The following is a 27,454-nucleotide window of genomic DNA, read 5'->3' on the forward strand; positions in this document are numbered from 1 at the left end:
CTAAAGGTGTTATGGGTTCTTAAACAGTTACCATTAAATTTAATCATGTTTATAGTATGTTATAAATGTATTTAAAGGAATTGTCAGACATGTCTTCTATTTGAGGGGAAAAAAACTTTTAACATTCAAAACTTGTAAGATTACTTAAATTCTTCAGATGAAAAAATATGCCATTGTTGCATTATTGTCCCCTTGATACTCTGATAGATCTGACAAGTAAGAGAGGAGGCAACCTGTTAACAGAACTAGCAATCAGGAATTCTGGTTTCTAGTTTTGACTGTGCCACTCACTCAAAGCCTCACTGTGAACAAGTTCAACTTCTTTGGACTTCAGTTTCCTAAACTGTAAAATGAGAGGATTGGGTAGTATCTCAGAGGACACTTACAGCCAAAATAATTTACGACACAGGGAATTTGGTCAGGCCTGGATTAAACTTTTATTACAATAAAGAATGAATTCATAAAGCTGAAACATTCAATAATTGGGAGAGAGAGCTAGCCATCTTTGCAACCAGATTAGATACAATGTGTTTCCTGTCCTTTCCACAAGTAGCAATGGGAAGAGGGGGCGGGGGGAGCACAGGGACAGGATGTCCTTCCCTGACATGTCACTCACCAGCCTATATCTTTACATTTTTTCATGGCCATAAGGTCTGATATCCCAGAATTCCATCCCACAAAAGAATTACAAAATGACTTGCTATGGGGACAAAATAAGTGCTTAATTTCAAGTTCATTTGTTAAATTTTTTTCAGGTGCCTTCCTTTCATTATCGTTGTAGTGTGAATTTATAGTGACATAACTTCAAAGACTTGGGAGAAGGATAACGTTTAGAGAGAAACACTTTAAAGGACGTCGGTGTGCTTTCGTTAGGCTAATACTATCTCCAGTTTGCAAATGAACCGTGGAAGAAACTGGGAACCCGACAAGTGAAAAGGGAGAAGTGCCTGGATACCTAAGATAGCTCTAGGGAGCAGAAAGGGACTTTTGTTTTTTCAGGTAGTTTAACTTTAAGGCATTGTGAGAATTGATTGTATATTTGCCAGTCTCCCTTTGATGACAGGAATTGTGACATTTATCTTTATATCCCCAGTGACAGATAGCACTTAGAGTCAAATATTTGCTGAAATGACTATAAATTGCTCGGGAATAAGAAAAAATGAGATTGAAATAACAGAGCCTTGGCTATCCGAAACTTTTACAGGATTTACTGCAAGATTAACTACAAAAGGAAAAGGACTTCAGAGGAGTAGTGTTTCAGGTGAAGTGTCAACAAACCAGAATTTGGAATAAGCAGAAAGCTGCTGTGTTGAGTCCAGGAGAGAGATGATCAGAGTTCCTTCTAAGTGAAAACTGATCAGGCAACAGGTTTGATTAACCCTAAGTGTAAAAGAAAGGCAGGAGCGACAGCGATACGGAAATGTACAGAACTCAGGAGTGTCTAGGGTCAGAGAATCACCCAAGTCGGAGCAGAAGGGAGAGGTCTGAATGTGCTGGCTGGAGAACCCCGGTCCAGGCGCCGGACTGGCGAAGCTCGCTTTGAGCTTGTTTCTTAGCAGAACTGCCAGGAAGCCCTAAAAGATGTGCATCTCGGGCTGGCATTGCAGCGCGATAACTTCCGTGTGTGTGTATGTGCAACAGCGAGCGCCGCCCGAGAACTTCCGCGTGCGAGGGACACTGGAGCACCACCCGCCAGCGCCCTGCCCCTAGAGTGAGGAAACCCGCGCTCCCAGCCGGGGGGCGGCCCCCTCCGCCGCGGGCATGGGCGGGACTGGGGCTGGGGCAAGGCCGCGGCCCCGCCCCAGCCGATCGCAACCCCACAGGCCTCCCGGGCCGCGCTCGCCGGCGCCACGCCCCGCGACTACATTTCCCAGCAAGCCCCGGGAAGCCCGCGCGCCGCAGTTGACCCATTTCCCGGCCCGTCCCGGGCTCGGTCGGCCCCCGCGCCCAGGCGGCTGCTCCCTGCTGACTGGAGTGTGGGCGGGGAGCGGCGGAGGGAGGAGGAGGCGCTGCTGGTCGCTGCAGTTGCCTCCGCTGCTGGGCGCCTGGGCAGCTCCCCCGGTTCCCGCGGCCGCCATGGACGAGCAAGCGGGTCCTGGCGTCTTCTTCAGCAACAACCACCCGGGCGCCGGCGGTGCCAAGGGTCTCGGGCCTCTGGCGGAGGCTGCCGCGGCCGGCGACGGGTCGGCTGCGGCGGGGGCGGCCCGAGCCCAGTACAGCCTCCCGGGGATCCTGCACTTCCTGCAGCACGAGTGGGCCCGCTTCGAGGTCGAGAGAGCCCAGTGGGAAGTGGAGCGGGCGGAGCTGCAGGTAAAGACCCTCCCGGCCTGGCCCTCTTCATCCCGCCTCTTCGCTCCCTTCCGCCCCGCCCCGGACCCTTCCCCCTCCCCCGCTCAACCCTCGCTCGTCCCCTCCCCCTTTGCTCCCGCCCATCCCACTCAGAACCTTGTCCCCTTCCTCCCTTCACCTTTGCCTTTCGCCGACCCCACTTCCTCGACCCAGGTTCCCACTCCCGCCCGTGATGCGTTGTTTACCCTCCCCGCACCTTTTCATCTGCTCCTTTCCACTCTTAACTCTCAGGCTCATTTCAGCTCTCTTGCCATTCCACATCTTAGGTCTTCCCTTTCAGTTTACTAATTGGGCTGATAGTAGTTTTGCGAGATGAGCACATCATCTCCTGTCCTAGTGAGCCCCATCCTAGGTCTAGAGACGGTCCCCGTAAAAGGTATTGACAGTTGGAGCCTGTCTGTAAGGAAGGTGATCAAAGAAGACCAGAAGTTGTGTTCGTGGGGCCTTGACTTTAGGCAAGAAGCTGCTCTTGGGCCAAAGTGTTACTAGGAATGTCAGCTCCCTTTTTATATATGTAAATGTTTCTTCTCTTCCTTCTCCCTCACCCCCTCCCGTGTTTCTTTTAGCTCTTTCAGATTCGTGGATTTTGAATGAAGGACCTAGGTGATCACAGTCAGATGATGGTTCAGGGAAGGTTTTCAGTTCTCAGAATCTGAAACTTCCTAAGGGTTAATTTTCTGTTCAAGGTTTTTGTGAGATTGACTTGTAATTTAAAAGGAACTAAAAGGGTCTTTAAAGTTGATTACATTTCCTTTCATAATCTGCAAGGTAAAGTATTGGGTTGGCCGGAAGATTAGTTCGGTTAATGAATACGTTGTTCAATAAAGTTCTTAGTGAAAATGAAAAATGTGTCGGTTATTTTTACTGAAAACCGAACGAACTTTTTGGCCAGCCCAGTATATCCAGGGAGGAAGCTATTGTGGGCTCGTAGAAGAATGAAAGTGAGGCTGATATTTTGCAGGCCATTCTGAATTGGTAAGTAGGTTTCAGTGGTTGTTCTTAAAACTTCCAAGGCACTTCCAAGGCATACACCAATTTCACAAAGAACTTAAAGAACTCTGAGTGTCTGTGCCTTTCTGTTTTACTGACTAATCCTGTATGCTTATGAAATCTGAGTGTAGTTTTGGTTGATGAAACACTTGAAGTTGAAATGCTACCCACGGTGTCACCGTTTTGGGTAGCATGTATTTTCTTTGGCACTTAAAAAAAAGAAAAGGAGAAATAGAATCATGTGCTGGAACGGGCTGCTTTGGTGGAGTGGAAGTGGTCGTGGAAGGAACAAGCAGAAAGGATTATAATACAAGCTGTGGTTGCTGCCAGCTCTGTGACCTTGAGGAAATCCTTTAACCTTTTTGAACTTCACTTCCATCATTTATTCAGCATATTTATTGAGTGCTTATACTGTGCCTCTAGGCCCTGGGATTAAAAAAACTGACAAAGCCTCTGCCCTCATAGAGCTTATGTTTTAGTCGGGAGGCAGTCAGCAAATGCAACTATATAGTATACTGATCCACAGTGCAGCTGCTATGGGAAAAATAAATCAGGGTACAAGTGTAGTGTGATAGGGGCAGCTGTTTTAGATGGAGTGGTCAGGGAAAAATTTGTAATTTTTCTCATAATGAACTAGCAATGCATTCCATAAGTGAGCTTGTGGATTTCAGACTTAACGGAAGTATTAAAGGCAGGCTTTAACTTTAATGTTGTACAGTTGTGGATAATGATTTTTGTATGTAGCTGCTTAAATTTTAATTTCTTATCCAGTTTAGGGAATGTAAGATAAATCACACTACTTTGTTCAAAAACAAACAACAATTCTTACCTCCTTACCTGGGAAATATGAGAATTTCCAACCTATCTCAACTCCTCTCCCCCCACCCCCATATTTAACTTTTCAATTTACCTGTAACAATAGTTACTCTTTAGTTTTGCCCCCTCTACCCCTTCCCCCAATGTTTACACACATACACATACTACTTACCCGGTTATTTATTGCAAATCTGAAACTTCTGGTAGGTTTCCCATTGGTGCTCATCATATTACGGGCACTACATTTTTACAGTATCTTTTGGTTTGTGCTCCAGTTAAATTAAGCATCCATGGAGAAACTTAGAAAATGTGCCATAGTTTTTAAACAGAACAAGTATGTATTTTGTAAGGAGAGAGTTCACAGGAATCTGTGGTCTTTGACCCTCTTATTAGCATAATTGAAAATATATTTTAAAAATCATTTCTTTACATCAACATCATTAAATTTGACCATGTCCTTTATTTTTCTTTTCCCATTGGAATTTTTCTAGAAAAACAGTAGGAAATAAGAATTGAATGAATGATGATGAAATTTGGATGAGTTGGTATCCTCCTTTTATTTTTAAATCTCTGCTTAAGTCATTAACACCGGAGTCAACAAAAATACCTTTAAGATTAGGTCTAATTTGTCCCTTCAGGAACCTGTCAGTCCTGCTCTTTCAAGTTGCCAGGGCAGAGTTGTGAAAGGTAGTCCAAGCTCTCATCTCCCTGGCCTGCTGGCACCGCTTCCTCCTTCCTTCAGATCTTGGGAGTAAGGAACTGGCCACATTGTGCCAAAAACTTATTGGTCATTTTTTGCCCCCTTGCCCATCTAGGTTAATATAAAATTCTCTTTTTACTTTTGGCAATCTTCCTCCTGCCTCACCACCACCATTCATGTGAGAATAGGTAATTCATGGGAAAAGAATGGTTAAGGTTATTACTGAGCTTTATATTTGTGAAAGGAATTGGAGATAGAATACAAATCATAACATTTGAGAGAATTTTCTGTGTATGAGACATTGTGCTAGATGATTTCAAAGAAACAGTCTAACTGGAGTGATAGAACAAACAAAATGCAGTAGAATCAGAGTTTATCATTTGGGGGGTTTAAATTTTCTTAGGCTAGCATAAGAGAGGAGGGCTAGTAATGAATGCGGAGATTAGCAGGAAGAAAGAATTTATGAAGTAATGAGAACCTAAGGCTCAGTATTTGAAAATCACTGACTTCTGGGAAGAAGGTATTGTTCCTAGATTTAGAAGTTTGTTTGTGGTAGGGGAAGCTCTGCTGTCTACCTGGAAATGCTGAATTGCATGAAAAAAGGTGATATGATTGAGTATTAGGGCATATGGTATGGAGGCTCTGTACTGGAATGTTTATGAGTGTGGGTTTTAGCATTATTGGTTCATATTTTCATTCAACAAATGTTTTCAAGTATGTACTTCATACCAAGTCCTGTTCTAAGGCACTGGAGAAATCGTGGGGGAATACGGGCAGCAATAAATGAATACATTCATCAAACGTTAGGTGGTAATAAGTGCCATGATAAGGTAGGGTAAGGAGGATATGGAGCCCTTGAGAGGGTGGAGTGGGGAAGAAAGGCTTTACTACTGATAAGGTGCTATTTAAGCAAAGACCTGAAAAGGTGACATCTGAGGAAAGAGTGTTCTAGGCAGAAGGAACAGTAGCGGGAAGGGGAAGGCATGCTCTGCGTGTTTGCAGAGTAATTAGGCAAGTGTGGCTGGAGTAGAGGAGGAGAATGGAAGAAATGATGTCAGACATACTGGGTCTTGCTCATTGTAAGGACTTTATTTTTACCTCAGCAAGATGGGCAACTGTTGAAATGTTTTGAGCAAAAGAGTGACACTTTTTTTTTTTTTTTTTTTTTTTGCGGTACGAGGGCCTCTCCCGTTGCGGAGCACAGGCTCCGGACGCACAGGCTCAGTGGCCATGGCTCACGGGCCTAGCTACTCCGCGGCATGTGAGATCCTCCCAGACCGGGGCACGAACCCGCATCCCCTGCATCGGCAGGCGGACTCTCAACCACTGTACCACCAGGGAAGCCCGACGCCATCTTTAAATGGAACCCTTTGCAAGGATCCAGAATAGACTTGGAGGGGAGAAAGGGGAGATAAATCAAAGTCTAGTTAGGAGGCTATTTTAATAATCCAAGCCAGAGATGAACTAGGGTAATAGTGATGTGATAAGTGAATAATATTCACATGTGATACATACTCAAAATATAATGGATTCTGAATACATTTTTGGAGGTAGAACTTGCAAGATATGCTGAAGGATAGGTTGTGAGATTTGAGAAAAGGGGGAGTCAATTATGACTCAATTATTTAGACTGAGCAGCTTCATAGGACTATTGTGAAGGTTTACTGAGCATTTATTTATTTATTTATTTTTAAATTTTTGGCTGCTTTTGGGTCTTCGTTGCTGCACGCAGGCTTTTCTCTGGTTGTGACGAGCAAGGGCTACTTTTCGTTGTGGTGTGCAGGCTTCTCATTGCGGTGGCTTCTCTTGTTTTGGAGCACGGGCTCTAGGCACGCGGGCTTCAGTAGTTGTGGCTCGTGGGCCCTAGAGCGCAGGCTCAGTAGTTGTGGCGCACGGGCTTTGTTGTTCCGCGGCATGTGGGATCTTCTGGGACCAGGGCTCGAACCTATTTCTCCTGCATTGGCAGGCGGATTCCTAACCGCTGTGCCACCAGGGAAGCCCTACTGAGCATTTAAATGGACAAAATAAGCACTTAAAATGACAGTTTATTTTTTGTTATTATTATAGCTATTATTTACAATTACAGTGAAAGGCAACATGGCATAGACCTGGATTTAAATCTTTGCTTTAAAACTTACTATTTTATTTCATGCTAAAAATATATGTTTACCATAATTCTGACCTCTCAGGACCTTAGTGTCCTCATTTGTAAGGTGAGGCTGATAAACTACCTTGTGAGAATTAAATGAGATATTAAAAAATATCTAGCAGAGGTCTGGCACATAACACAAAGTAAGTGCCGAATAAATAAATGGTAGCAAGTGCATTATGTTCAACTTGTACTCCAGTCTGTCTCCTTGTCCCCAGAGAAAAGCAGAATCTTCAGTCATAAATCTTCTAAGGCTAGAGCATGTAAGTGTCATCCTGGGACCATGCAGTCTAATACTCTGGGTCTGATCGTGGCGCTCAGGGACATTTATGGAGGAGTGAATTATTGCCATTCCATAGCAATCAGTCTCTCTCCCCGCTGTCCTTGGAGCACCCAGACAGGTAGCATCAGGGCCACTGTGAGTGGGGACACGGTGAGGGAAGGGGGGGAGGAAGTGGGGGCCACCCTGCGGTATCCTGTCCCCTCCCTGAGGCACCGTCAGGTGGGATCCAAGGTGGGACTCAGTGTCCAGGAGCCCAGGAGAGGCCACGGGGACCCTCAGGCCAGGAAAGGCAGGCCTGAGGTGGGCCGCCCTGGGGCCCAGGGAAGCAGAGGCAAGTTTCCTGGAAGGAGCGGACTCCCTGGGAAGCCAGCCACCACACTCCTGGCCTGGTGGGTGGTCACAGCCCATCTTTCTGTCCCCCAAGGGGACTCACCGAGAGAGGGTGTGGCCAGCAGTGTGACCCATCTGTCATGTGAGCTGGGCGCCCAGGCTGGATGTGAGCTCCCTCCAGAGCACGTAACAGGCGGGGTTCGCTCACAGGGGTGGGCTGGGCTGGGATGAACCCCCTGACCCGGCCCTTCAGCACCCTCTCGCCTCATCTGTCCGTCGGTCAGCCTCAAAACATTGACTGTATACTTGAAATGTTCTTGCTTTTCTTATAATCCACTATGTGTCTGTTGTTTGGAACATATAAATTTCTCTGAATATATTTGTCTTAAACTTGCATGACTTTTTGGATAACAAATTATATACATTTACCAACCACTCTATAAAACTAATCTTTGGTATTATTTAGCCTTTTTAAACCACTTCCTTTTAACTTGGAACAGGTGAACCCCATTGTGGTATGGTATAATTTTGTAAACAGGTTCGTTTTTCATTCTATTCCTATTCTTGACAATTTATAATCTTTAAATATATTTTGGAAAGATTATAGAGGTTTTACTCTTTTAAAACATATCCTACTATTTGCCACTTTAGTTCATTGTTTTTCAGCTTTAGCGGTAATCTTAGAATAATCTGGGAAACTTTAAAAAATATTCATTTCCTGGCCTGTACCCCAGATCATTTAAATCAGATAAGAATTAGGGGGTCCATGGCATTGGTATTCTTTTGAGTTTCCTGGTGGCTCTAAGATACAGCAGGGATTGAGAACCATTGCTTTAGTTGTCCTTTTCTGTTATTATGTATGTTGGTGATTTTGTGTTTGTATTCCAGATATGGATGACTTTTCTATATAATTTGGGATATAATTTCTGTTATTTTTCTATTATTCTTTCTGATGGTACCTAGCATTTTTAGGCAGTAGAATATTATAGTTTGAATCACCTCCTGCTGAATGAGAGATATAATGATATAGTAATCTTTGAGCTGGAATAAACTTTGGAAGTAATCACCTACAACTTTCTTTTAGGGGTAAAGTGAAGCCCAGAGAGGGGTTAAATGACCAAGAATGAAATAGGTTTCATACAAGCCCTGTCACTTAAATCTCCAGATATCTTTATGGTTTTTAAAAAACTTCTCAAATACATTATCTTCCTTGATCCTTACAATCTTCTCAGTTAATCAGAGTCACACTAATGTGACTTATCATTTCCCTTTTTATTTTAAAACAACAAACATGGAGATTTTACTGTGTTCTATGTACTGTTCTCTAGCTTATTTTATTAGCTACATTTAAGATTTCCTCTTGACTTTGGTGTTCTGTAGTGTCATTATGATGTGTCAAGGTATAGATTTCCTTTTATTTGGGACTTTGTTAGGCTTGAATCTCTAGATTGACATCTTATTAGTTCTGCAGAATTCTTGGTTGTTATCTCTTTAGATTTCTCGTCTATCTTATTCTCTTTTCTTTTCCTTTTGGGTCTCTGATTACATGTATCTTAAGCCTTCTTTATCTGCTCTATATTTCCCATTTTTTATCACTACATGCTTTATTCCAGATAATTTATTCTGATTTATCATCCAGTCCATTAATTTTCTCTACAGTTGAATCTAGTCTTTTAAGGTCATCCAGTGAGTTTGTGATTTTGGTTGTTGAACTTCAGTTTTGGTTCCATTTATAAATCTGCTGCATCTTTTCTTAGCAGCTTCCTATTCCCTGAAGGTGTTTTCTGGGTCGTCTTTTATTCTTTAAACCAAGTAAGTATAGTTATTTCTTTTTCTTTGTTTTTAATTAATTAATTAATTAATCTTTGACTGCATTGGGTCTTCGTTGCTACATGCGGGCTTTCTCTAGTTGCAGCGAGCGAGGGCTACTCCTTGTTGTGCGGTGGCTTCTCTTGTTGCGGAGCACGGGCTCTAGGCGCACGGGCTTCAGTAGTTGTGGTTCGCGGGCTCTAGAGTGCAGGCTCAGTAGTTCTGGCACGTGGGCTCAGTAGTTGTGGCTCGTGGGCTCTAGAGCACAGGCTCAGTAGTTGTGGCGCACAGACTTAGTTGCTCCGCGGCATGTGGGATCTTCCGGCACCAGGGCTGGAACCCATGTCCCCTGCGTTGGCAGGCAGATTCTTAACCACTGTGTCACCAGGGAAGTCCCCAGTTATTTCAAAGTTGGTGTCTCTCTTCTTCCTATATGTGAGGTCTTGGAGGTCCCTTTCTGTGATCTGTTGTTTTTGCTGGCTCCTGCTCATGCATATATATCTGTGTGCTGCTCAATGTCCTTGAAAAAGTATAGGACTAAATCAAGTCTCAAATAAAGGTATCTTCAGAAAGTTTTGCCTTTGTTTCTGGTGGGTTTCTAGAGGCATTACCTAGACTGAACCACTTTAAAGCAAAATGTTGCTTGAAGTTTTGGACCACCCAAATAGTTGACACCTATTTTGGTTGTAAATACTTTTGTGGGCCAATATACTTCTACTTCACCTTTGCCTTGAGGGTATAGGCCCTTTAGGGCCTTAGCTAAATGTATATCTCCTGTTAGACTTTATACTCTGGATGTTTCTGGTCTTTGCATTTTGCCTTTTGGGTCCTGCAAAGCTGTCAAAACTGAAGCTCACCAAAGGGCAAAAGTGGCTTTTGTTCCCTAACCTCATGGGTTCCCATTTTCCCTTCAATTTTGGTCAAATAATTCCTTACTTTCTTACCAGCTTTGCTTTTTAAGATGATTGTAGAAATATTTTATCTAGAATTTTTAGCTCTTTTCAGTAGGAGAGTTGTTTCACGGCATCGTTACTAGAAACTAAATTCTCTTATATTACTTTCAAAAACTGACAAATAAAAATGGCCCCAATAATTATTTGGGGAGAAATATCATTGATAGCATTTCTTTATTAAGAGATGTGTGTATTTAGCCCTAAATATTATTTACTATCTAAATTACTTTTCTTTGTATTGGTAGGAGGACACTTACAACTTTTCTCCAAAATCTTGGTAATTTAGGCAGAATTTAAAACAAACCCCTTTACTAATCAGCCTTTGAAAGATGTTTGAAAGTCCAAATTATTGAGACTGGTTTCCCTTTGTCAGCCTACTATGTACTTGATGTCAGCTACACTTTTTTTTAAATATACTTTTTGATTTATGAAAGTTTTAATTCTGGGCCATTAGAAATAAAATTGCCCTTGGGATCTTTGGAGTTTCTTGCTTTGGTCGCCATTTTGATAAAACAATTTATTGACCATCATAATTTGACAGTGGAATGTGTGGACCTTCTAGTCAGACAGCTCCATAACTTCTGATTTATAATTTTTTGGACTTCATTTTTATTTATTTTATTTTACTTTAAAAATTTTTATTTATTTATTTTTTGGCCATGCTGCTTATGGGATCTTAGTTCCCGACCAGGGATTGAACCTGGGCCCTCGGCAGTGAAAGCACCGAGTCCTAACCACTGGACCATCAGGGAATTCCCTGGACCTCATTTTTGTTTGTAAATCGTAGATAACATACCCACCAAGCAGAGTGTTGTAAGCAAGTTGTAAGGTTTTTAAAAGATAAGATATGCACAGTACATGACCCATAATAGGTGTCCAATAAATGGTTTGCTCTTTTTGGTTGAAATTTCTAGGGACAGAATGCATTTGATTGTATTATTTATTTAAATTATGTTTTAGAAGCCATGAACTAGTTTCAGCGATCCATTTGGCATAGTAGCTGCTTACATTCTCTTTGCCCTATTAGTAGTGATTTAAGGACAATAAATTGCCAGTAGTGAAAGCAGGGAGCAGCCGAGAGGTGGCAGTAGTAGGTGATAATAACTTGTAGGCATTGCAGACTGGAGATTTAATAGAGGACAATTGTAGTTTGGGAGAGAAACCTGAGGCAAGAAAGAGAAGGTGAAAAGGGGGTAGAAGAAAAGAATAGACAGGGAAAGCAGAGGGGTTGAGGGGAACATAGGCAGACAGGAGGCAGAAACTGCACTGCATTCTTTTTTTTTTTTTTTTTTTTTTTTTTGCGGTACGTGGGCCTCTCACTGCCGTGGCCTCTGCCGTTGCGGATCAAAGGCTCCGGACGCGCAGGCTCAGCGGCCATGGCTCACGGGCCCAGCCGCTCTGCGGCATGTGGGATCTTCCCAGACCCGGACACTAACGCGTGTCCCCTGCATCGGCAGGCGGACTCTCAACCACTGCGCCACGAGGGAAGCCCTCACCTGTTCTTAATTCCTAATGGATGTATTTTCTGTAGTCTTCATTTTAGCACTTACTATTGTAGAATTTTAAGGCTGACAGGGATAGACACTAATCATATTTTTGCCTCCTGAGGGACCTTAGAACTTAAGCAGTCTCATCCCTTGTTTTATCATTTAGAGCCAGAGAGGAAGTGAATTGTCTTAGATCACTCTGTGAGTTGGTATAGATTTAGGTTAGAACTCAGGAGTCCCAGTCAGTACTCAGGCCAGGCCATTGTTCTCCATACCCCATTGTCTCCTTTTATTGATCCCTCACCCTGAATGACTGCTTCTGATCTGAAGTAGACAGGAGAATTATAATATTTACCTGAAATCACTACTAATAGGGTGAAGAGAATGTAAGCAGCTACTATGCTCAATGGATCAGTTAAACTAGTTCATGGCTTAACTGTTTAGGTATGCTTTGAATAGCTGTCATAATTTAAAGAAAATTCTTATTTGTTTCAAGCTTTTCTTCAGGTAAAATAATTAAATGAAACAATTATATTGTAAGGGGCTTAGGAAGAGTCTTCAACAATTTATGTTCCTCAAATGTGTTTAATAATGTATCACTCTAGTTTCTTTTAATACTTTATTTTTGTGTAGTGAATATTGAAATAAAATGTTTATTTCTTTTTAAAAAATGTCTGCAAATTTGGAGCTTTTGCAGCTTGCTCTGAGAATAGCCTAATTAAGTTTTGTATATATTTATTAATATAGTTTGTGTTTATTGATCATATATGAAATTTTGTGTAGTGCTTTAGTTATTAGGTTATCTTAGCTCACCTACTTTACATATGCTATATTTGAACAGAGTAATATGTCAATCATGTATTTGCTCTTATGAAGTACGGTATTTGAGGAAATAAAAATCACCTTCTTTGGCAGACTTTACTGCTATTTAACCTTTATTATAAAAATACCCTATCTGAATAAGATGATGGGATATTAGAAAATACTGTTACACGTAAGAAGGAAAATTTGTCATAGAGTTAGGTAGAAGCAGTATGGCCAAAGGAAAATGAGTAGGTATTTTGTTCTGGAGATAAGATAGGGAGAAAAATAAGGGAGCAGAAGCCCTAGAATTCAGGTGAGCTCTGGGAAATATTGAGTAAGGTTGGGTGGAGTAGGTATTTTGGGAGTGGTGAATAGGTTCTCAGCGCAACTGCGCTACAGGGATCCAAGGAAATGGCGGGGCGGGAGGGGGAGTGTTTCATCACCGTACACAGGTTTTATGAGCACTCATTTACATGTGACAGAAATTGGATCCAGTACCAGCATATCTAGTTAGGAGAAATAAACACGATGTGAATTCCACAAGGCTGATACCAGTTTCACCTGATGGAAAATTACGGCCCAGTCTGGGACTTGTTCTCAGTTTTTTTGTTTATACCTCCTAAATGAGAAAGTTAAGCAGTGAGTTAAGGAGCCTAAATGATAGGCACAACTAAAACCTGCTCCTGAGGAATGTGGATTCCTATCAAGCTAAAAGGAGGGAGTAGGAGGAGCCTGGGGATCTGGGTCAGCATACTTACTGAACTTGAAAAAGCAGTCAGTCAGGGAAGATGGTGCCCTGGGCCCGGTAATAGAACCCATACTTTATCTGTTGTTGTCTCTCTTTCATTTCTTCTTTACCCTCCAAAAATAATAATAGTTTTATTTACTCAGCACTTGCCATGTGCCAGGTACGGTGCTAAACACTTTACCTATATAATCTTTTTTTAAAAAAATTAATTAATTTATTTATTTTTGGCTGCATTGGGTCTTTGTTGCTGTGCACGGGCTTTCTCTAGTTGAGGTGAGCGGGGGCTACTCTTCTTTGTGGTGCGCGGGCTTCTCATTGCGGTGGCTTCTCTTGTTGTGGAGCACAGGCTCTAGGCACGCGGGCTTCAGTAGTTGTGGTGCGTGGGCTCAGCAGTTGTGGCTTGCGGGCTCTAGAGCGCAGGCTCAGTAGTTGTGGCGCACAGGCTTAGTGCTCCACAGCATGTGGGATCTTCCCGGATCAGGGCTCGAACCCGTGTCCCCTGCATTGGCAGGCAGATTCTTAACCACTGTGCCACCAGGGAAGGCCCTATAATCTTTTTTAATCCTTGCAAAACTATATGTGGTAGGTATTAATAATTATTCCCTAATTCATAGATGAGAAGAGAGGTTAAATAATTTGTCATGAGAAAAGTTTGAGTGATGGGCCAGGGCATAGTAAGTAGAAGGAAATATTTTGACATTTTTCTTGTTCTCTCATGCTTCTGAGTCAATGTACTGGCCTGGATATTTTCCTCTCCCTTGTCTGGTGAATTTCTAATCATCTTCCAACATTCATTTTACTTTCTTTGGGAAACCTCTCTGATCTCCAGAAACAGTGAAGCTTCATGCTCCCCTAGCAGTTTTGTATATATAAGAAAGAAGCTTTGTTATCCAATACCATCCAGACTGGTTGGTCAGTAAATCCGAAAAGATGGTTAAAATGACACTTGAAATAATTTAAATTAAAAATATATAAACGTACGGTCATTTGCCAGCGTAAGACCTGGCCCACTGACCCTTCACTGTTGTTTTTTAGAATGCTGATCAGAGTTCTGTGTTGTCATTCTTGAATAAGCTACAATTATAATGTTTTGTTAATGATTTCTGGTTTTGGTTTTCCTTGAGTAAAGCACAGTGAGTGTAAAACCATAGATTTTTAATGACCTTTCTCCAGTCTTTTACAGTTGTTTCCCCCACATCTTATTTGACAGAAATATTTTTTAGGGTGTCTCCTTTACTGTCTTGTCTTTCTGAAGCATTCAACGTAGTCTTTGTCTTCATACCCATATTTTGCTGGTTTATTTAATATTTAATTGAATTATCTAATCAAAGTAACAAGTGCAGCTGACGTAAACAGGTTTGGGAGGAAATCTAGTTGACCAACGTGTATGAGTAAACTACAGAGAATACCATACTCTAGCTTTGAATGTTTAATATACCTTGGGCTTTGGGCAGTGTTTTACAAAGGGGCTAGAGAATAGTGGTTAATCCATAGGGTTGGTTAAGAGAGGATTAGTGGTGAGAACTTCTACTGTATCTTGATTATACCACCTATCTCATACTTTGCATATTTGTTTCCTCACTAGATTGTGAGTCACCTTAAGGGTGTTCTTATTTCCCTAAGGTTCAGCGGAATGACTTGCATATAGCAGTTGCTTAATATATGGTTCTTGAATGAATCATGTATTAGGTTACATTGTTACATGAATATGTATTGAATATGTGTCTCTATATGTATACCTTGTCTCCCAGCTAAATTGTGTACTTAAGGGCAAGTCTTGTGTCCTACACTTCTTTGATATTTACAGTGTTTGTCATTGTAATGTACAATGGTTGTCCCTTGGTGTCTGCAAAGCCTTGGTTCCAGGACCCCACCCCCATGGATACCAAAATCCACAGATGCTCAAGTCCCTCATATAAAATGGTATAGTACGGTAAGCCCTCCATATCCACTGGTTCTGCATCTTTATGTTGGTATATAGAGGAACAGTGTATCTGTCTCTTGCTGCTAGCTATGACTTCCACTGGAAGGCGCCTTTTAGAGCAAGTTGTGTCTGAATTCTGCTGTTTAGAGCATTGCCTGAGCCCTGCCACGTAATTCTGACGGAGCTCATTTTCAGGGGTGCCACTGGCTTCATAATTGCAGCCTGATGTTAGCTGCAGCAAATGGTGCTTGGGTTTTGGTAGTTTTGCCTGTAGGTTTGTTTTCTTCTCCCTTTGTGTGTTAAACACTGACTGCCAGGAAGTGTCTTTGGCATCATGTCCTAAGAAGTCCTTACAATCATAAGGATAATGTGACAATTTTTTCTTCTTTTCTACAGCCCATACCTTAAAATTTTATGCACAGTTCTTATTCCTTCTAAGTAGATAACAAATGGAATAGTTCTTCTGTGAAGATAAATCTAATTTTAAATAAAATATCTAGTCATCATTACTTTTCTTTTTGTTTGTAGTTGCATTACCAATACGTTGTGATTTCAAACGTTTTTGAACTCTGCTTCTTTAAATAATAATATAGAAATGCTTCTGTTATCCAGAATTCAGAATGAAAAGTTCTGATTTCCTTATCACTAAGCCTGCATCTTTTCATCAGAAATTAAAGTTTAGCCTTTCGGATCCATGTAGCTAGCCAACTAAGTGAGATTGAGTACAAAAAGACTAAAATATGAAAATACCAAAGTTGCCAAAAGCTCATAGAAAATTTGTTGTGGATTAAAAAAAAAATTATGCTTTTGCTTGCAAGGTTTTTGGTTGGAACCCTAAGCACTTACTGAATACCTGGCATTCTTCCTACGCTTTGGAGACACCATGGAGAACAGGCAGATATGGTTCCAGCTCACACGGAGCTTATAATCAAGCAGTGATACTTAACTTCAGGTAGACCTGAGTCCATCATACCTATGGTAATATCCACTTTGCCAATGCCATTTTAGTTTTTCCTATTTAAAAACCAACCAACCAGTAGTAACAACAAAAGGAACCCCCTTCTTAGCTCTTATCCAATAGTATGGTCACCCTATCCCTTATTCTCTTTCATTTATCTGTACAGGCCACATTTACTCCCTTCAGTTTTATACTAATCTCATGTTTCTCTCTCTCAGTTTCTTTGTTCTCTTTCTCTTTTTTGGGTTATTCATTTCTCAGTCTCTTACGATCTTGCTTCCCGTTCTCCAGTCAGATGATTGTTCACCGGATTATACTCTTTTTTCCAGTAGTTACACTTAAAAAAATTATTTTATTTTATTATTATTATGATTTTTCATGCCACGTGGCTTGTGGGATCTTAGTTCCCCAACCAGGGATTGAACTCACACCCTCAGCAGTAAAAGTGTGGTGTCCTAACCACTGGACTGCCAGGGAATTCCCATCAGTAGTTACACTTTAAGACCTCTCGCTCCAGTTGATTGCTTTTATTTAGATGCCTCATAAAATTATATCTTTAGTTAGTCCTGGTACTTTACACAGTTACAATTCCACATGTCTAATTTCTTGCTAAAATCTTCACCTGGGTGACATCACTTGAAACTCAGTCGTACTTTCTAAAATCCTTCTCCCAAACCAACTTGACCTTCCTCCCCATACCCAACCTCTCGTTTACCTTGTCTAAAAACCTAGATTCAGCTTTCACTGAACGTTGTACTCTCTTGTCCTCACTCTCCCAGCTGCACATCTGATTCTATAAACTGTGTAGTTTTAAATCCATTTAATTAATTACTTAATTAATTTTAAATTTTATTTATTTATTTTGTGTTTGCGCCATGCAGCATGCGGGATCTTAGTTCCCTGACCAGTGATCGAACCTGTGCCCCTTGCAGTGGCAGCCTGGAATCTAAACCACTGGACTGCCAGGGAAGTCCCTAAATCCATTTTCAATTATTTAATTTCTAATACTGTTGTTAATCTGGTTCAGACCCTCATCACCTGATATCTGAGTGACGACGGCAGTGAGGGACCTTCCTTTGGCCAAGGCATTCTGCATAGTATTGCCTCTCAAGCTTCTAAAAATATTGATTTGTTCAAGACATTCTATTTTTATTTTTCATTTTTTCCTGTAGAAGATTTCAAATCTCTCCATAATTAGGCTGTTTATATTTCCTACCTATTTGGTCTTTCCAAACCAAAATAGTGTAATCTTGCTTTGTGCATAAGCCATGTCTACTTTTTTTTTTTTCTTTAAACCATTTCTCAAAAGGGTTTGCATTCTGGAATGTCCTTCTACCACCTCATAGTTTGTATTACTCTTTCAGATTTATGGGTTCTTTATTCAGATTTAGCTTAAGTCCAATTTCCAACATGAAGAGTTTTTAGATACCCTGAGTTTTTAGTGGTTGTTCCTTTTTTAGTACACCTGATCCTTGAACAACCGGACTTTGAACTGTGTAGGTCCACTTATATGCAGATTTTTTTCAATAGTAAATACTACAGTACTACACCATCCGAGGTTGGCTGAATCTGCTGCTGAGGAACCACGGATATACAGGAACTGCCAGTATGGAGGGCCAACTATAAGCTATACAAAGATTTTCGACTACATGGAGGGGAGATGCCCCAACCCCCCTGTTGTTCAAGGGTCAGCTGTACTTGCTGTGTCATTTGGCACTTAGGCTGTGTTACCTTATACTGTTTCTTTTTTAAGAATCTGTTCACTTAATTTAACAGATATTTATTGGGTATCTGCAACATGCAAGTGACTTCTGGGGCTTGGGGATATAGCAGTCAATAGCAGAGACAGTAGCTTTCCTCTTGGAGCTTAGCAACTTCCTCTGTACCCAATTAAAAAAAATTTTTTTTTCTAGCACCTGTCACAGTACATGTTAATAATGACGATGTTAGAATTGAGTTCAAATTTGCAGGAAGGAGCTCCTGGACTAATAATGCAGAGCCCCCTTTCCTTCCCCGGCTGCCTTACTGCTGACCAAAATATAGATAACTTTAGAGAAGAGGATGATTATTCTGTAGGATGAGGATATCTTTTGGAAGGTGGCTGTTGTCTTGGATTCGATAATAAATTTTTAAAAAATTAGCCAAAGTAATACTGCCTTGGAAAACATTAACTCAATTGTATACCATTAGTCTCCCATGAAAAGGATGCAAATAAGTAGAATGCAAGCAAATAGAAATCTTTTTTAAAAAGAATATTCATCATCTTGGGATCAGTACTTATTCAGTTCTGTTTTTCACACATGTCATCTTTGGTTTTATAGAAGTAAAGAATGTTAAACTCTTTCATTTTATGGTTGATGGAACTGAGGCTCAGAGCAGTTAAATAACTTTAATAAGTTACACAGATTAGTGAGAGAACTAGGAGTAGGAATTTCACATCACATCAGAGAACACTGAAGTTTTGTCCAGGTACAGTTCATTAATTGATGTATAATAGTATGGCCCTGAGTTATCAGGAAAAATTAAGTTATGTTCACTGACTTTTTTGAAAAGTGAAAGCAGGAATTTATTGATCTTTTAGATTCAGTATACTTCAAAGCTTAAATGATTTAATTTATATCAAATATTTTTTATATATGTCTATGAGTCTTCCCTATTTTCCCTACTTTGTGTTCTCTTTTGTTTGCTTTTCAGACTGAGTAAAGATTGTTACTCTTGACATTTTAACCTAATTTTTTATATTAGTTTTTTTGTTGTTGTTTGTTTTTTGGCCACGCCATGCAGCATGTGGGATCTTATTTCCCTGACCAGGGATTGAACCTGTGCCCCCTGCAGTAGAAGCAAGGAGTCTTAACCACTGGATCACCGGGGAAGTCCCTTATATTAGTTTTTTTAAAATCAGAAAATTAACGTATTATGATAATTGAAAGTCAGGTAGTTGTTAATAAAAGCTAGTTTTAATAAAACTTGACTTCCCTAGTTAAGGAATCTACTTATATTGATTTCTTTTAAACAATGTTTTTGTAAACTTGCTATAATGTGAAATAGAGAAGAGATTTAGAGCATGAAACACTGACTAGAAACCACTTATTTTTCTACAAAAAAGAAACAATTTGAGTCCTTATTTAGAATTCAGAGTTAAATTTAGATTTCATTTTTAGAAACTGTATAAATTTTACATTTAGCAGTTTTAAAGAAAACTAGAGCTGGACAGTGGTTAAAATGGTAAAAGCAGATTTTAATCAGGAACCATTGCGGTAGAGGGAAAGAGACTTTAATATGGAACTGGGCTCAATCCCGAGTACAGCAAGGAAAGGTGGGATATGTGGCCAATGAGGAGGGGGTGTGTGCGCATGTGTGTTGTGGGGCAGGGTGGGGCGGTAGGTGGATGGGAATTACTAAGAAGAACATCAGGGATCAGGGGGATTTCTGACTAAACTGACCTGACAGGATTCTTGCTGAAGGCAGGCCAGGATGATCAGATATCACCCAGGGGATGGTGGGATGAGGAATTTGATTCATAATGAGGTTGATCAGATATTGAAGGTGATGGGTTCTTGCTAAACCGATTTAGTAAGATTCTTGATAAAATTGGGCAACGTAAAGATGGCCATGGAATTCCAAAGATTGGGTCTAATAGAAGAGAGAACTAACTCAGAGGAGCCTGACTAAAGTTTTGTCAAGGAGAGAATCTTTGCCAGAAGAAATGATTTATTTAAAATAAGAAGAGCTAGGGACTTCCCTGGCTGGTGGTGCTGTGGTTAAGAATCCACCTGACAATGCAAGGGACACGAGTTCGAGCCCTGGCCCGGGAAGATCCCACATGCTGTGGAGCACCTAAGACCGTGAGCCACAACTACTGAACCTGCGATCTAGAGCCCACGAGCCACAGCTACTGAGCCTGCGCTCTAGAGCCCACGAGCCACAGCTACTGAGCCTGCTCTCTAGAGCCTGTGAGCCACGACTACTGAAGCCCGCGTGCCTAGAGCCCCTGCTCCGCAACAAGAGAAGCCACCACAGTGAGAAGCCCGCACACCGCAACAGAGTAGCCCCCGCCTGCCACAACTAGAGAAAGCCCGCGCACAGCAACAAAGACCCAACGCAGCCAAAAATAAAATAAATAAGTAAATAAAATTTAATAAATAAATAAATAAAATAAGAATAGCTGTATATTCAAAACACAAGAAATATATAGAAAGATAAAAAGTAGATAGTACTCCTTCCTCTCCAATCCTTGTCGCAAATCTGTTTAGACGTAAATTCTACTAACAATCTAATGTGTGTCCCTCCAGAATTTTATGTATATACATATATAAACACACACAGTTGGATTTTTTATTGAACTAGCATTTGCCTTGGCAATAATTGCATCTGTACATTTTAAGTTTTTCCAACTAAGATTTCTCTCTTTCCTTAAGCAGAGATATCTTGTACTTAAAATACCTAGGAATAAACTTAAGAATTTATAGGTTTTATTACTTTTGTGAGTGGGATTCTTTTTCCATTATATTTCTAACTGGTTATTTCCAATATGTGGGAAAGCTGTGCTTGTGTGTGCAAAGTCATCTAGTTACCTTGCAGAAATACCTTATTCTTTCTGATGTTTGGTTATTTAGCTAGAAAAGCCAAGTGTAACTATTTCCAATATTTATTCCTCCTTTTTTCCAGTACTGGTTATCAATCCCAGAACTTTATATTATGATAGTGGTGCTGGAGAGTCTCCTTTTGTTCCTTTAAAAAAAAAAAACTTAAAAAAAAATTAAATGGAAACAGTGTAGCTGTTAAGTGTGGTATTTGTTAGTGGTTTCTAAAAATTACTATCTAGGGCTTCCCTGGTGGCGCAGTGGTTGAGAATCCGCCTGCCAATGCAGGGGACAGGGGTTCAAGCCCTGGTCTGGGAAGATCCCACATGCCACGGAGCAGCTAAGCCTGTGCGCCACAACTACTGAGCTGGTGTTCTAGAGCCTGGGAGCCACAACTACTGAGATCGTGTGCCACAACTACTGAAGCCCGCACGCCTAGAGCCTGTGCTCGGCACCAAGAGGAGCCACTGCGATGAGAAGCCCGTGCACAGCAACAAAGAGTGGCCCCCGCTCACTGCAATTAGAGAAAGCCCACATGCAGCAATGAAGACCCAATGCAGCCAAAAATAAATAAATAAATTTATAAAAAATAAAAAAATAAAAATTACTGTCTAGCATGTTAAGGAAGTTTCTTCTTAGTTTTCTAGGAGTTGTTAACAGAAATAGATAATAAATTCTGTTAATTGATTTTTTGCATCTCCTAAGATAATATGTTATTTTTTCTCACTTATCTTACTAATGGCATAAGCCTGGTTGTGGAGTATTTTTTCTTTTGATATATTGATGTATTTGATTTGTTTATATTTTATTTAGGATTTAAGATTTTTGTTTCTGTATTCTTAAAGTCATTATTTTTGGTAATCTTGCTTTAAACTCAGGTGCAGAGGGTTGAGTTCTCATACTTTTCAGTTCATTACACATTATTATCATTGGTCCGCACCCAGTCCCTCTCTTCTTTAATTTACTTATCCATTTTTATCTCCATTCCTCTCATATTCTCCTTCCATTTTTTAAATGTATATTTGTAAAATATTATTGTTTTTCCTGTGCATGTATTTTTTAGTTTACAAAAATCAAATTGTATAATTTTCTCTTACTTTTTAAAAAGATTCATCTGTGATATTTTATGGACATGAAAGCCATTACTTTTAACTGTTTGAGAATTTCTGACATATTAATGGGTAATGGAATTACTGGTTTGTTGGGTATATGTAAACTTAATTTAAGTAATTTGCTGATTGGTTTCCAGACTGATTGCCCTTGTCTATGTTTCCACTAGCAGTGCATGCTTGCACATTGCTGTTAACACTTGGCATTATCTAGAGTTCTTATTCTTGCTAGTCTGATAAATGTGAAGTTATAGCTCCTATTTATATTAATTTGTATTTTTCTGGTTATAACTGAGATTAAGCATCTCTTCCGAAATTTGTTAGCCTTTTGGGTTTCCTCTTCTCTAATTTGCTTGTTTATATCCTTTGTAAGAGCATGGAATGTCCGTCTCTTCATTTATTGAGATCACCTTCTATCTGTAGTCACAAGCAGGATTAGTTTTCTTTTTTCCTATAATTTATTTTTGGTAATTTTTCAGATTAGTGTTACAGTTTTAACAGGAAACAGAATGATAGTTTTATTTATTAAAGCTAAATAAATCTAATACTTGTAAAGTAGGCTAAGATGAAGTCATTGGATTTGTATTTGTATTAGGAACATCACTTAAAATAACAGGCATTGTTTTATGTAATGGATTTAATTTTAAAAAGGCATCTTTTCTGGATCTTATTTTTAAAAATTAATAAAAGGAATATATATACACATACTCTTGTAGCTACTTTAATTGTTTTGGGAAATGTTATGGTTTTGTGTGTATATGAAAACCAAGATTACCAAATATATGTCTAGTCTGGAAATTCTAGCCTTGTGTTACCTACCACCTACATGGAATGCCCACCTTAACAGTAAAATCAATAACATGTAAACTTATATTTCAGTCTTACCCTCCTTCCTGACAAGCTCTTTTCATTATATCTTTATTGCCTTTGTATATTATTTACATATAAGGTAAAATGTCTTAATAAAAACTTAACTCTAGCATCTATGTTTTCTTCAGATCTCTGTTAGTGTACACATTTATGTTTTAAATATGATGGGTTTGTACATAGTTATTTTAACTATTTTGTTTTTGTTTGTGTGACAATGAAATGAGTTATAAAACACTTATTCAGAACAATATAACATAGGAAGAGCTCAATAAAAGTTTGGTTTATTAATTTTATATATTTTCATACATGTATAAATCCTTATACTTATTTTTAGTAATTATGTAACCAAAACAGATGTTATTTTTGCTTATCTTTCTACTTCTGCATACAGGAAAGTTCAGAAGGGACTTCAGCTAACTGTTCACATTGGTTATCTCTAGGTAATGGAATGGGGGTAAAGGAGTGATCTGTTGGTTGTTCCTGTATATCTTTATATAAAGTTTGAATTTTTTTTCCATTTTACAGTATTTTTAATAGGAAGAATATTTTTAAAAAGCAAACAAGATATAGCTTATCTAACTGACCTCTTTATGAGTTTGGATGGCTTTGTTATAGGACAATGGTCAACATATGGCAAAATGGTCCATATTAATAATTATCATCAAAGAAATATACATTAAAACAATGAGGTACCATTTTCTGTCTATGAATCATCCTTCCTTCCTTCCTTTCTTGCTGTGTTGGGTCTTCGTTGCTGCGCACAGGCTTTCTCTAGTTGCGGCGAGCGAGGGCTACTCTTTGTTGTGGTATGTGGGCTTCTCATTGCGGTCGCTTCTCTTGTTGTGGAGCACGGGCTCCAGGCGTGTGGCCTTCAGTAGTTGTGGCTCGCGGGCTCTAGAGCGCAGGCTCAGTAGTCGTGGTGCACGGGCCTAGTTGCTCCACAGCACGTGGGATCTTCCTGCACCAGGGCTCAAACCCATGTCCCCTGCACTGGCAGGCAGATTCCTAACCACTGCGCAACCAGGGAAGTCCCTGTCTATGAATTTTTAAAATCAATGATAACACTCAATGCTAGGGAAGATGTATTAAACTTTACTGTCAAACGTTGTTTGTATTGTCAGCTGGTTAGTATCTATAAGGAAACAGTTAAACTTTGACCTAGTAATTCTATTTGTCGTAGTCTATCCCAGAGAAGTAAACAAAAAATTGCCTTAAAAATGCGTATACATGGAGATCATTCATTGGCAATTTATTTCGTAATAGTGAAAAATTATATATAAATGTTAAACTAGTGAAACTAGTATCATTTAGGAATGCTTTTGGCTGCAGGTAAACCCTGTTAACAGTGACATAACAACTAAAGATAATGTTTCTCACAAGTCTGGTGGTGGGTAGTCTTTTTGTCTGACATAAGCTGGTACAGTGAGGACATAAACTTTTTCTATTCTCCTCTGCCGTCTTTCACCTTCAGTGTGCGGGCTTATTGCCTTCCTTCTTGTTACATTATGACTACAAGATTGCTATAGTTAGAGACATCAAGACCACAGTGAAAAGCAGCAAAAAGATTTGTTTGTGGTTTTTTGTTTGTTTGTTTGTTTGTTTTGGAGTGAGTCTCCTTTATCAGTGAATGATAAACTTTCCCCAGAAGTACCTTCTTTCCATCCCCAGCAGACATCTCATTGGTCACTTGGATATGAGTGACTATAACAGAATCTAGGAAAGCAGTCATTTGGCTTTCCAGATTCTATAGTGGGAAGTTACAAGCTAGGTAAAAAAGGGATTAGGAATGTGTGTTTTGAATAGCCATTCCACAAGATCTGCTGCAATGGTTTCTTGACAAAAAGTAAGCTATAAAATTTTGCACCATGATTCCATCTATGTAGAGAAATGGATTGAAGGGGAAATTAGAAGGAAATAATTCAAATGACATAAATAAAAGCAAAATTAGAGTGTATCTCAATAGCTTTGCACATTACTTTCTTTTTGGACAGTGTGGAGGAAAGGGCTGGTGTTCTCTTGTTTTGTATATCTAAAAGCAAAATTGCCAAATCATAGAGTATGTGGGTAGCTTTGTCAGCTCCCTTTTGCAAAAGAAATTTAACTAATTTGCGTTGCTACCATCCATATAAAGATATATCTGTAATTCGTCTGCTTGTGAACATTGGGTTTTATCACTTAATTTACCTTTTTAATTTAACAGGTATATATGGGATACATCAGGGATAAAACTTTTTAAAAAATTTATGGGACAAAACTTTAAAAAAAAATTCAAACTTATAGGAAAGTTCCACAAAGAGTACACAAAAATCTTCACACATCTTACCAATTGTTAATATTTAAAACTGTGATAATTTGTATTTCTTATTACTATTTAGGCTCTTCAGTTTTCCGTGTAGTGATTTATCATCTGTATAAGTCTCATGGCTCTTCATCAGTCTCTCATTTGTTTTTAAGTAGAACCTGGTTATTGTATTGATTAATATTGATCTTTTTTTTAAAGGTAGATTTTTTAAAGTTATTTCTTTTATTTATATTTTCTATTACTTTTCCTTTGTAGCATATCTTTTTTTTTTTTGCGGTACACGGGCCTCTCACTGTTGTGGCCTCTCCCGCTGCAGAGCACAGGATCCGGATGTGCAGGCTCAGCGGCCATGGCTCACGGGCCCAGCCGCTTCGCAGCATGTGGGATCTTCCCAGACCGGGGCACGAACCCACGTGCCCTGCATTGGCAGGCAGACTCTCAGCCACTGCGCATATCTTATCACACATATCATATCATTATGCAAATTTTCTTGCAATTGAATAGTTTACTACATGTATCTTAACTCTGATTATAATAATTTCTTCAGAAGTTATAAAGGCTTATGCTATATTTATAAGAATATAAAAAACTACTCCTTAAAAAAAACAGTATTTTATGTAGATTATAAGCTCTGTGAAAAAATGGACTGTCTGTAGGACTGTGTCCACCCCAGCACAGTTTCGTTACATGGTAAGCATGGAATAAATGGGTGGGTGGATTTTATTTATTTATTTTTATTTATTCTATTTATTCTATTTATTTATTTATTTATTGGCTGCATTGGGTCTTCGTTGCTGTGCACAGACTTTCTCTAGTTGCGGCAAGCAGGGGCTACTCTTCGTTGTGATGCGAGGGCTTCTCACTGTGGTGGCTTCTCTTGTTGCAGAGCATGGGCTCTAGGTGCACAGGCTTCAGTAGTTGTGGCATGCAGGCTTCAGTAGTTGTGGCTCGCGGGCTCTAAAGTGCAGGTTCAGTAGTTGTGGTGCACGGGCTTAGTTGCTCTGCAGCATGTGGGATATTCCCGGACCAGGGCTCGGACCCGCGTCCCCTGCAGTGGCAGGTGGATTCTTAACCACTGTGCCTCCAGGGAAGCCCCTGTGTTCCTTTTAATCCTCATGTTTTTGTCTTTATATCTTATTGGATGGAGCCTTTTCTCAAATGTCAAGGTGGACCTTTTTTGAGAGTGTGGCACTCATATACTGGTGGGAAGTCCTCTATTTCTAGACTAGCTGTCTGACATGGAGGCTTCACTACAGGATGATCAGGCCTTCACTGAAGGATGATCTGATTTAGGTGAAATGGTTTTTTTGTTGAAAGACCCCTGAATGTCATACTTAAATGGCATTTAAGGTTTTTTCTCTGAGTTTATTCAGTTTTCTAGAAAATGGTATTCTAATCATCTGCCTTGGAGAGAGAGCCTAGCTGCAGAGGTAGATGGAACCTGGCTAGGGAAGTAGATTATAGACCTTACCTTTTAAAGCTTTCACTTAGTCATCCTGTTTTGTTTTGTTCTTTTTGTCACCGCCTCATTCTTGCCTTCTACTATTCCTGGCATTCCGGGTCAAGACCTCTCTGTTTACATTTCTTCAGAGGCTAAATGTCTAGTATCTTGGGGAGGTGGGTGAGAAGTAGTTGTTTTATTTCAGGGAGTAGAGGTGGGTTCCTGTAGGTTTGACTGCACTTCATATACTTTTAACCTTCCCCCCTGTGACACACCTGCCCCATCTGTATATCTCATGCCTCTTAATTTCTGAGCTTTTGAAGGTGCTTTGGGGAAAATCTACTAGCTTCTCATTGAGCTCCCTCTGCAGGTACTTAGGTTTCTGAGCTGCTGAGTTAGTACTCTTTCTTCATCTGTTTTCCACCTTCTAAATATTTATCATCCCTTGACTCCTGTTGCCTCTGTATGTTCTCTTTGATCTTGTGGGTTTATATCTTTTAAAAAGTTGTTTAATGCTCCTTAGCAAGGGGCTATTCTGTCTTGTTATGTTATGTTATGTTAGTTGTGTTATGTTATTTATTTATTTATTTTTGGCCACATTGGGTCTTCGTTGCTGCGTGTGGGCTTTCTCTAGTTGCAGTGAGGGGGGGCTATTCTTCATTGCGGTGTGCAGACTTCTCATTGCGGTGTCTTCTCTTGTTGTGGGGCATGGGCTCTAGGTGCGTGGGCTTCAGTAGTTGTGGTACACGGGGTCAGTAGTTGTGGCTCATTGCTCTAGAGCGCAGGCTCAGTAGTTGTGGTTCATGGGCTTAGTTGCTCCGCAGCATGTGGGATCTTCCCAGACCAGGG

At 40.1% G+C, this 27,454-nt stretch overlaps 1 protein-coding gene across 2 annotated transcripts in view; it reads left to right on the forward strand.

The window, feature by feature from the left end:
* The first annotated feature begins 1,906 nt into the window (after nt 1–1,906).
* The window catches only part of STRN (striatin), a 107,220-nt gene continuing 81,672 nt past the window's right edge, over nt 1,907–27,454 (forward strand). The window contains exon 1 of one of the 2 annotated variants that reach the window (XM_067007809.1): nt 1,907–2,310. In XM_067007809.1, coding sequence (XP_066863910.1) covers nt 2,077–2,310 — 234 coding nt within the window. In that variant the 5' untranslated portion in view covers nt 1,907–2,076. The remainder of the gene's footprint in view (nt 2,311–27,454) is intronic. The other variant, XM_059079297.2, reaches the window with a different exon arrangement.

This window comes from Kogia breviceps, chromosome 11 (genome assembly GCF_026419965.1).
Source record: "Kogia breviceps isolate mKogBre1 chromosome 11, mKogBre1 haplotype 1, whole genome shotgun sequence".
Taxonomy (NCBI): domain Eukaryota; kingdom Metazoa; phylum Chordata; class Mammalia; order Artiodactyla; family Physeteridae; genus Kogia; species Kogia breviceps.